Consider the following 11,531-nt stretch of genomic DNA (forward strand, 5'->3'; position numbering starts at 1 on the left):
AGAAGACAGCTTTCCGTACTCGATACGGTCATTATGAGTTTTTGGTAATGCCATTTGGGCTTACCAATGCTCCAGCGGTGTTTATGGACTTGATGAACCGCATATTTCTGGAGTATCTGGATCAGTTTGTTATCATTTTTATTGATGACATATTGGTCTACTCTCATTCCGAGGAGGAGCACGCACAGCATCTTCGCACAGTTTTGGAGATTCTTCGACGACATCAGCTGTACGCGAAGTTCAGCAAGTGTGCGTTCTGGCTATCCTCAGTCGGTTTTCTGGGACACGTGGTTTCTAGTAGAGGTATTTCAGTTGATCCTCAGAAGATCGAGGCTGTCACCAGTTGGGAGCAGCCGAAGTCAGTTCAGGAGATCCGCAGTTTTCTGGGATTGGCCGGATATTACCGACGTTTTGTCGAGGGTTTCTCGCGTATTGCTATGCCACTGACACGCCTTACCAGGAAAGACGTGAAGTTTACGTGGACCGAGGATTCCAGGAGCTGAAGCGGAGATTAGTGTCGGCTCCAGTTTTGGTTTTACCTTCTGGAGAGGATGGATTTGTACTTTACACCGACGCATCTCTTCAGGGTTTGGGCGCTGTTCTGATGCAGCACGGCAGAGTAGTCTCTTATGCTTCTCGTCAGCTGAAGGAGCATGAGAAGAACTACCCAGTTCATAACTTGAAGTTAGCTGCCATCATTTTTGCTCTGAAGCTATGGCGACATCATTTATACGGTATCACATTTGAGATTCTCACTGATCATAAGAGTCTCAAATATATTTTCACTCAGAAGAAGCTTAATCTCCGACAGAGGAGATGGATGGAGTTTCTGAAGGACTACGATTGTACCATTAGCTACCACCCAGGGAAAGCTAATGTGGTTGCAGATGCACTCAGCAGGAAGTCCAGAGCGACTTTGGCTTGCCACCGGACTTCAGTCATGGATTTGATTCAGAGTTTTTCTGAGTTAGACCTTGAGGAGCAGGGATATACAGAGCAGGGTATTCTAGTTACTATGGTTGCTCAGTCGTCGATCAGGACGAAGATCCGAGAGGCACAGGCTGGTGATCAGCATTTGCAGTTCATTAGCAGTCAGATAGCTTCCGGGCAGCAGACCGAGTTTACACGAGACGAGGAGGGTGTTATATACTTCCGAGGCAGATTATGCGTACCTCAGTCTCATCCGGTCTTACAGGAGCTACTTCAGGAGGCACACCGCTCTCGATTTGCGATCTATCCAGGCGGAACCCGTATGTATCGAGACTTGAGACGTTCCTACTGGTGGAACGGCATGAAGAAAAACATCGCGGATTTCGTAGCTAGATGTCTTGTCTGTCAGCAGGTGAAGGCTGAGCATCAGAGACCTGCAGGATTACTTCAGCAGATTCCTATTCCTGAGTGGAAGTGGGATCACATTACCATGGACTTTGTGGTAGGATTGCCGAGGACACGACGAGGTCATGACGCGATTTGGGTAATCGTTGATCGATTAACCAAATCCGCGCATTTCTTAGCGATCCGGAGGACTGATCCCCTGGATCGATTGGCAGATCTGTATTGTCGGGAGATCATCAGACTACATGGTGTTCCGTTGAGTATCATTTCGGATAGAGATCCACGGTTTACGTCTCGTTTCTGGCAGAGTCTGCAGCAGGCCTTGGGCACACAGCTCCGACTTAGTACAGCTTTCCATCCACAGACAGATGGACAGTCAGAGCGGACTATTCAGACTCTTGAGGACTTGCTGAGATCATGTGTTATGGATTTTGGAGGCAGTTGGGAGGACCATCTGCCGTTAGTAGAGTTTGCTTACAACAACAGCTTTCATTCGGCTATTCAGATGGCACCGTTTGAGGCGTTGTATGGTAGACCTTGTCGGACACCTGTCCTCTGGGATGAGGTTGGAGAGGCCCAGTTGTTGGGACCTCAGAGAGTTCAGCAGGATGCAGAGTTGGTCCGTACTATCAGACGGAGGATGTCAGAGGCGCAGGATCGCCAGAAGAGTTACGCTGATCGGAGACGCAGACCACTAGAGTTCTCTGTTGGTGACCATGTATTTCTGCGAGTTTCACCCACGAAAGGGGTGAAGAGATTTGGCATCAGAGGTAAGCTAGCTCCGCGGTACATTGGTCCTTTCGAGATCTTGGAGAGGATCGGAGCAGTAGCTTACCGACTGGCACTACCACCGTCCCTGTCAGGCGTCCACGATGTATTTCACGTATCTATGCTGAGGAGATACGTACCTGACCCGACGCATGTACTGGCTGATATTCCAGTTCCAGTTCCAGTTCAGCCTGACATTACTTATGAGGAGGTTCCGGTACGGATACTCGACCGGAAAGAGCGTCAGTTGCGGAACAAGACTATCCGGCTGGTTAAAGTCGGATGGCAGCATCATTCAGACGAGGAGGCTACTTGGGAGCTCGAGGCTACTTGGGAGCTCGAGGATACTATCCGAGCTCGATATCCCCATCTTTTCACTTGAGGTATGTGATTTATTTACCGTTCAGCATTTATACTCTGTATCTGTTGTTAGTGTTTGCTGATGGTAGATAACGAAATTTGGGGACCAAATTTTTGTTAGTGGGGGAGAATGTAAAATACCGGAAAATAGGCGAATCTTAATAAGGGAATTTTTAGGAATTTTTAGAAATTTTTCGGGAATTTTTCAGAGCTCGTATGGACGAGTTAACGGGGATCAAGATGGGGCCGGAAAAGCCTGTTTAGACTACCCCGTCTAAACGAGAAAATGTTTATATTTACATTTCCTTTTCTTTTATTTCTTTTTATTTTCTCATTATCGCCGTTTACCTTTTTTTTCTCGAGCACATCTCCACGCGCCGACGCCAAGCTTTTCTCTCCCGATTCTTGCCCTAACCGCCTCTTTCCCGGCCGGTACAAACCCCCCCGAGCCCGATGCCATCTCTTTCCTCTTCTCCTTTGCCGACGCTGGCGACCCAACCTCTGCCCTAGTCGAGAGCCACCGTCGACCACCCGGAGCCCTAGCCCTTGCCGTGGAGTTCCTAGCGCCGGCTGCTACTTTTTGTGCCCTAACCCGACGCCAGCCACTCGAGAAGCGCCGGCCACCCCGATTCCGGCACCCGCGTACCACTGTTGGTTCCACCGTGCCCTAGCTTCTGCCGCCGACGACGAGAGTCACTGCCGAGTCCTTCCCTGTGCTCTAGCCGACACTTGCTCCCGAGCCACTCCGACCACCGCCGACTGTTGATCGAGCAGCACTGCTGCAAATCCTTTCCGGCACCTCTATCCTTCCGAGCAGTGCAGAACTTGGATATTCTTCTCTGTTATTGATCAATCCGTCTTTGTGGTGGATCAACAAACACGACTGAAGGAGAGTTAGAGGTAAGGTTTATGGTTTTGATCTTTGTGGTAGATTATTGCTAGATGTATTAGCAATAATTATTGATGTAGGTTTAGAAGTTATATAACGGTGTAATTGGGGTTAATGAAACCAACCCTAACTGGTCGGTGGATTTGAAATTAGTTTAGCTATTTTGTTATAATTAAATTTAGCTAAACTATACGGTTTATTACAGGACTTTGATTCGAGACGAACATCTCGACGCCCGAGTTGGACCATTTCGATTGGAGGCGGGTACTTTGACTTATGTCTTTTGATATGCATAATAAAGTGTTTAACATATAGCAATGATTGTGTTATCCTTTTGATTCGGTTGGTCACTACATGATCTGTTACATGTTGTTTGTTTATTTATTATGCACTGCATGTTATTATTGATCTGACCATACATGCTTTCGGTAGTGACCCAACCATGTGATACATCATGTTCAGGACCTAGGGTTTATATGATACCCTATCTGTTTGTGTACCTTCCATCTGATACATTGATTTGTGGTACACCTTTTATTTATGTATGGATCTTGCTATGCTATTCATGAGATTGCCATGCTTAGTATCATGCATCATGTTTGCATGCTGTGCGATTGTCGGCTCCACTATGGTTGAGCCCATCGCCAGTTACATGTACTGCACACACCACCACCACCCATGGATTAGTGGTATATCAGGCAGGTGTGTGGCGGTTCTGCTGTTTGGCTCCGTTGGTCTGAGGACTCAGCGTGGTAGCCGGCAGTCAATTCCGCTCTGTTTGGATCCGTTGGCATTTAGTGTAGCAGCGTGGTAGCCGGCAGATGGTGGACTCTGTTTGGCTCCGTTGGTCAGGAGACTCAGCGTGGTAGCCGGCAGAGATATCCTCCCCATCATTGTGTACCGGGAGATGAGAGCATTGAGCTCCCCCATTTATGATTTGGGGACAGAGGACAGGAGTACTCCGACAGCATTCCGTCCACTCAGTCACTGTCAGGAGCAGTGATGTCAGAGTGCACGGTCAGCATATGCATTTATAGCATTTATTGTTTGCGATTGCTGCATTTACTTGCTGCATTTATGTGGATGCATATGATTGATATGCATACAGGATTATGACTTCCCCGGTCTGATGACCCTGTTACCTTGTACTTTGATCCCGGTTAGTACAGTTATCTCCTGATTTCGTTTCAGTTGCATTTATCCTTCTCGTATTCAGGAGACTGTACGCATGATTAGTGTTGTCTGTTATTTGTTTTATTATGCATATCAGTTGTACCTGCTGAGTGTTGGACTCACCCCGCCTGCATTGTTGATATTTTCAGGTTGAAGCTGTTCGGAGCAGTTCCAGTCGCTGGCCCCCCATCTGCACGTAGAGCCAGTTCTCTACTAGTTCGTTATTTGTTTTTATTTGGCCTTTTTCTATATCAGACTTTGTTTTAGTATTGTCTTTGGATTTTTCCTATGGATATGGTATGGAGTGATACCTTTTGATGGATTTTTGATATGATATTGGATTTCATTCTACTACGTGTCTGCCTGGACGGCAGAAGAGGTGAGTTCGTTGGATTTGAGCTTTACGAGTGTAGTGGAGTAGGGTGGATTTCGAGTCAGAGTCCTATTGTTATTGATTACTATTTTTAACTGCGTGGTTGTGACAGCCAGAGACTGAATATCTTTATTAACTGCGTGATGTTTGTTTTTATTTCTGTTATCATACCAGCCGCCTGTGGCTGATGTATATGTGAGATGTAGAAAAGTTTCAGATTGTCCGCCGTACAGGGGAGATGCTGCCGAAATTTCTTCGGACAGGGACTCCTCCAGGATGTGACAGAGAGCATTTCGAACGGCATGCCATCATGGAGACGATAGTGAAGATGGTTCAACCCCAAAGTTAAATATTATTTCAAGTAGCATATTCAACAAGATAATGGTATTCGTGCTGAATGAAATGGATTTTATACTCCGTGGTTTGTTAAATGCTCCTAACACTGGAGGGAAGAAGGAAACAATAAAGAATCTCATGGCAACTAACTTATGGAATAAGTATGGAATGTTAATGAAATCATATCTCAGTAGCGCACTCCATATATTAACCCAAATGACAGATGAGCAAATGATATCATTTACTCTAAAGCGTGTCAAGGCGTCAGCTGTTTTTTTAGCTGCTTTTCCTGCTCTCTTGAGGAAGTATATGAAGGTATCAACATGCATTCTTATGGTTACATTATTTACAAGTTAATGACTTTATTTTCCCTCTACCCAAGATGATTTCTTACTGTTAAACTAGTACAGGTTGCACTTCACTCTTGGGGCAGAGGAAGAGGTGCTCTTCCAGTTGTTTCCTTTCTGTTCATGAGAGACTTGTGTGTTCGACTTGGTTCTGATTGTCTTGATGTATGCCTTAAGGGAGTCTACAAGGCTTATGTTCTAAATTGCAAGCTGTCCAAGTCCATAAGTAGATCAAAGTTACAGCATATACAATTTCTTGGAAATTGTGTGGCTGAACTTTATGGTATAAATCCTCTAGCAGCGTATCAACATATATTTATGTACATACGACAATTGGCAGTGGTACTTAGAGGTGCCCTCACGGAAAAGGGAACAAAGGTAATAAATGCATATTTTACATCTTTCATTCTGTCTATCATAGTTCTGACAGACTATCTATGTTTTGCTTTTAATTCTTCCAATGCTCCATTTGAAGGCAGTGAAAGAGAAAAATCAACAAGAAAGCACAAAGAAGCAAGTTCAGGTTAGTCATGTAAAGTCTTCCTCAGATACATATATTTGTTTGTAAAACATAGAATTTAGTATCTAGAGACTGGCCCTGTTTGAAGCAAACATAGAAGTGAATCCAGGACATTCGTCAATTCACAAAGGTTGTTTTATGTGATATGAATCAAAAAAATTGCTCACTTTAATCCCTGTCAATTTAAATGTCGAAGAGCTAATTCAAATATTCAATCACAATTAGTATGTTCTGCAGTTAAACGAGTTATATCCATTAAAATTGAAGACATCAAGTTTAGAAGGAGAGCAGAGAAAATTTTAGTTAATAGAATAAAAAATTGATAAATTAATATAGGTATTAGATCAATGTAGAATATCCAAAATAGTTTGGAGTAAAATGGACAAATTATTCTTTGCATGAAAATTTTAAAATAAATTATTACCTTAATTTTTTTCATTACCCAATTTCTTAATCTAACTTGCCCCTTATTGGTGTAAAAATGTGATATCGCTCACCATAAGCAGCCCAGTATCGCCAGCCCCATAGCAAGATACAAGTAGATAAATTACGGGGGATATTTTGCCCTAGCGTAGTGACTCTTTGCATTGGGAAGGTCATGCACCCAACGAGGTGTTTTGCACCCGTTAGGAATTGACCCCAAGATCTATCGCCAATCTATCATGCCCTTTAGTTTAGGTGGTAAAGTGTGGAGTGTGGACATATTGGAATTGAAAGTGGAACATGAAATATCCTAAACTCCAAGGGAACGTATATTTTCCCTATATTAAATATATTTTTGTTTGTTATACAGAAGGCATATCAGAAGGTCTATGATTGGCAGTTCATATTTTGCCTTGAAGTTTGGACTGGGGTTATATGCGCATTCAACTTGGAAGCTGATTTTCGACCTTTAGCTTACCCTTTAACACAAATAATTTATGGAGTAGCATCTTTGGTACCAACTGCTCGATATTTTCCACTGCGGATGCGATGCATAAGAATGCTAAATCGCATTGCTGAAGCAACTGGTACCTTTATTCCTGTGTCTTCCCTTCTTCTTGATATGCTGGAAATGAAAGAACTTAATGGTCACCCTACTGGAGGTGTTGGTAAAGCAATCGATTTGCTCTATGTCAAGCAGGTAAAATTTATTTTGCTTTGTTTACCAGATTGATGAGAAGGAAACCAATTTCACCTGGAATATATTCTGGCAGGTAGACAAGACTACACTAAAGACGCATTTATTCCAAGAAGCTTGCTTATACAGTTTAGTTGAAGAACTCGCTGAACATCTGTCTCAGTGGAGCTATTCAGTGGCCTTTTTCGAATTATCATTTATCCCACTTGTTCGGTTACGTAGCTTCTGCAAATCAACAAAAGTAGATAGGTTACGAAGAGAAATAAAGGAGCTCGTCCGTCAGGTTGTCTGCACACTAAATAGCACCTTATAAAAGTAATAGATGTCAATTGTGGATTTGTATAGACTAGTTAGTACTTTCTTCTCAGGTTGAGGCAAGCTGTGAATTTACGAACTCAAGACGGACAAAGATTGAATTCTTGCCTAATGATCCTGCTTCTGCATTATTCCTTAAGGTATCCATTTTACTCTCAACCTCGTATGGTCTCTATCTTGATAGTGACTCATCCAAACTTTTATTTGCACAGGCTGAAAAGGAATCTGGAGATAGTCCTCTTTCCAAATTTGTCAGTTATTTACGCCAGAGATCAAAACAAAGGAATGATTCTCTGGTGGAATCTAGGTTGGTATATTTCTCTAATGTGATTTTTCCATGAAAGAGTAGAAAATTATAACGTGTATTGTGTTATGGCACTCTATGCTCTTGTCAGTGTTCTGGTTGGTGCAGAATCTTCTGTATTTAGGAAGAAGCTACCTGAACTCGATGAAGAAGATGAGCAAGATCCTGAAGAAGGAGCTGCAGTCTTCAGCGCATCCTGGTTGCCTGAAAAGAAAAAAAAGTATAGTCCCTACATGAGTAAATTTTTCGTCTTTTAAGCTACTGGTTTGTCTATTCATTTCTTTAACAGTTTCAAGATGTGTATACATATAAAACAGAGTTATCAAGGAAAAGACCTCAAAGAAGCGAGCATTCGAGCGTGATCGTGATGGTGATGGTGATGGTGATGGTGATGGTGATGATGCAGATGAAGACGTGGTTGAGGATCTGGTTCTCAGTTCAGAGGAAGACGATAATGATTTTGATGAAGGCAAGGATGGAGACGAGATGAATCAGCATTCTGTCAAACAGGACAAGAAGCTAACGGCTTCTTCATCCGATCGGAAAGAAAGGAAAAAAAAGTCAGCAACTGATTTCAAGAAACAAAGCAAGCCTCGCAAGAAGAAAGCCAAGAAGGCAGTTAAAACTTGAATTGGATGAGGAACATCATCAGTGTCGCTAATTCTACGGGTCAGAAACAAGATTCAAAGATTCATGCTACTTGTTGAAGCCTGCGGTATGAGCATTTAGGGAGCTAACTACACCGCCATGTTGAGATCTTGGTGACTTTAGCCTTCTTGTTTACTGCATACATGTGTTTCGTTTATCATATATATTTCAGAACAATGGGTGTGAGGAGGATTCAATTTCTAAATGAATTGTTAACAAGAATTCTATTTGAGTATTTGCTCCCAAACATGTTTGACAGTGAAAATTGTTTTTCTAGTTGGATTGATAACTTTTTTAAACTTGTGAAAAGAGTTTTCTTTTTTATCAAAACCCTCTTCATGGCCAATTTCAAATATTAAATTTAAACAATAATTCAAATAGTCTTATAAATTTGTTAGTCTAAAATTTTCTCCAAAATGCACAAGTTGATGCTATCAAAATAATTTAGAAATAGAGATTTATATTTCACTGAAAATGTAGTATTTGAATATTTAAAGGAAAAAATATTAATTTCAAAATGAAAATTTTTGTTCTTCTTTCATAAAAATTAATAAAGAAGATTTTAATTTTGCCATCAAAATTAAGAAAGAGAAATTTAGTTTGTAACAAGAGATATTTAGGATGAGTAAAATATATATATGACTTGGAAAATAAAGTAACCATTTGGAATAATAACTATAACACATAAAGGAGATATTTATTTTAATTTTATCGAAATTCAAATCCAACTTTATGATAACAATATTTTATGTGCTAGCCAGTAGACCATCTTGAGAGGATGTTTTTTTTTTTTTTAAATTTGTTTGTTAAACAAGCTTATATTGCAATTTTCATTTTAATTCCTAACTTGTTTATTTTTGTTAACTTGAGGCAAAAACTCTTTCACTCCGCATATGTACATAGTTAAAGTTAAGATAAGAAAACATTCAAATACATTTTTCAATAGAGTAATGTAATTCTTTTTCTCAAACTATCAAAAATATTCACTAGAAATTTGTATTATTATTGTTTAACAAGTCAAGACAAAAACAAATATAATGGACAAATTATATTTGATGAGAAATCCTTTGACAATAATCTAAATACAACACTGCCTTATAATTATAAAATAGAGTAGTTTTTCTTCTGGTCATCCTATATGTATTTTTAAAATCTTCCCCTAAAGCAATAAGAAATTAAAAAAACAAAAATTTAAAACATCACTCAATAGGCGAATTAGAGGGAAAATCGAGATTAATTTGCTTGAAGCATGGGCAATTGGATTACAAAATAATTATATAATTTAAATCATAATAATAAAAATAAATTTTAAAAACTTCACAAGAATAAATTTTAAAAACTTCATGATTGGTTAATAAAAAGGAAATTTAATAAATTAAAATCTTTCTCTTAAACATGTGGATAAAAAGAAAGTTATCTCTAAAAAATTAAAATCTCTCTTAATCTACAAATAAGGAAAGATATCAAATCTTTTCTTAATATTTTGTAGAAACTAATAAAAGAGAATTATTAATTTTTAAACTTTCTTTTAAATCATGAACATGGTTAAAAAGGAAAGTTTCCTTAAAATTTAAAATCCTTCTTTAATCAACAAATAAGGAAAGATTTCAAATTTTAAACTCTCTTTTAAACATGTAGATGATTTACAAATAAGGAAAGTTTTTACCAAAAATTAAAACCATCCTTTTAAACTACACATAAGGAAAGAGATTAATCTCTTCTCTTAATCTTTTGTAGAAAGCTATAAAAGAAAATTTTTAATTTTTAAACTTTCTTTTAAAATCATGATATCCACATAAGAAATAATTTTAATAAAATTCCTTTTTAATATTCTAGTGGTCGGCCACCTAAGCTTGGGACCCAAGCTTTGGCCGACCACCTACATGGCTCATCCACTTGGTCTTGGCCGGCCTTAGCTTGGGTTCCAAGCTAGCTTGGCCGGCCCCATTGGATGGGTAAGAAGGTGGGTATGCGGTGGGTATAAATCTCTATATACTAGAGGCTACGATAGGGACCGAGAGGAGGAATTGGTTTTGGTCTCCGGATTAAATTAAGCATCCCGTGTTCGCCCCGAACACACAACTTAATTTCATCAATAATAATTCATTCCACTAAAGAACTATTATTGAACTACCGCATCAATCCCAAATTACATTTTGGGCTCCTTCTTATTATGAGTGTGTTAGTCTCCCTGTGTTTAAGATAACAAATGTCCACTAATTAAGTAAGTTACTGACAACTCACTTAATTAATATCTAGCTCCAAGAGTAGTACCACTCAACTTCATCGTCATGTCGGACTAAGTCCACCTGCAGGGTTTAACATGACAATCCTTATGAGCTCCTCTTGGGGACATTCTCAACCTAGATCACTAGGACACAGTTTCCTTCTATAATCAACAACACACACTATAAGTGATATCATTTTCCAACTTATCGGGCTTATTGATTCATCGAACTAAATCTCACCCATTGATAAATTAAAGAAATAAATATCAAATATATGTGCTTGTTATTATATTAGGATTAAGAGCACACACTTCCATAATAACTGAGGCCTTTGTTTCTTTATAAAGTCAGTATAAAAGAAAACGACCTCTAATGGTCTTACTCAATAACTCTAAGTGTACGAGTGTAATTATATAGTTAAGATAAACTAATACCTAATTACACTACGACCTTCCAATGGTTTGTTCCTTTCCATTATGGTCGTGAGCTACTGTTTATAATTTATAAGGTACTGATAACATGATCCTCTGTGTGTGACACCACACACCATGTTATCTACAATATAAATTAATTGAACAACTAATGTAAACATTTGACAAATGTAATTCTTATTTCTAGATAAATGTTTATACCAAAAGCTAGGCTTTTAGTATACACTTTAACAGAGGCGCTGCTGAAGAGTATGTTGGCCAACGAGAAGGAAGCGCACGACGATTCTGAGGGATGAGAATCCGAAGCGGAAGGTTGCTCGAGAAGGCCGAAAAATGGGTTTGAGTGAGCTCTATTCCAGATGGTTGAAATCACCCAAGCAAGCA

At 39.7% G+C, this 11,531-nt stretch overlaps 1 protein-coding gene across 1 annotated transcript; it reads left to right on the top strand.

The window, feature by feature from the left end:
* Positions 1-5,248: 5,248 nt before the first annotated feature.
* Positions 5,249-8,720, top strand: LOC122023633 (nucleolar complex protein 2 homolog). The gene is made up of 9 exons (XM_042581865.1): positions 5,249-5,549; positions 5,645-5,959; positions 6,057-6,104; positions 6,898-7,224; positions 7,298-7,504; positions 7,590-7,676; positions 7,749-7,843; positions 7,932-8,060; positions 8,158-8,720. Exons 1-9 carry the CDS (start codon positions 5,280-5,282, stop codon positions 8,468-8,470), a joined length of 1,791 nt encoding a protein of 596 aa, XP_042437799.1. The 5' UTR covers positions 5,249-5,279; the 3' UTR covers positions 8,471-8,720.
* Positions 8,721-11,531: the final 2,811 nt, after the last annotated feature.

The sequence above is a fragment of the Zingiber officinale genome, chromosome 1A, assembly GCF_018446385.1.
Source record: "Zingiber officinale cultivar Zhangliang chromosome 1A, Zo_v1.1, whole genome shotgun sequence".
In the NCBI taxonomy this organism is placed as follows: Eukaryota; Viridiplantae; Streptophyta; class Magnoliopsida; order Zingiberales; family Zingiberaceae; genus Zingiber; species Zingiber officinale.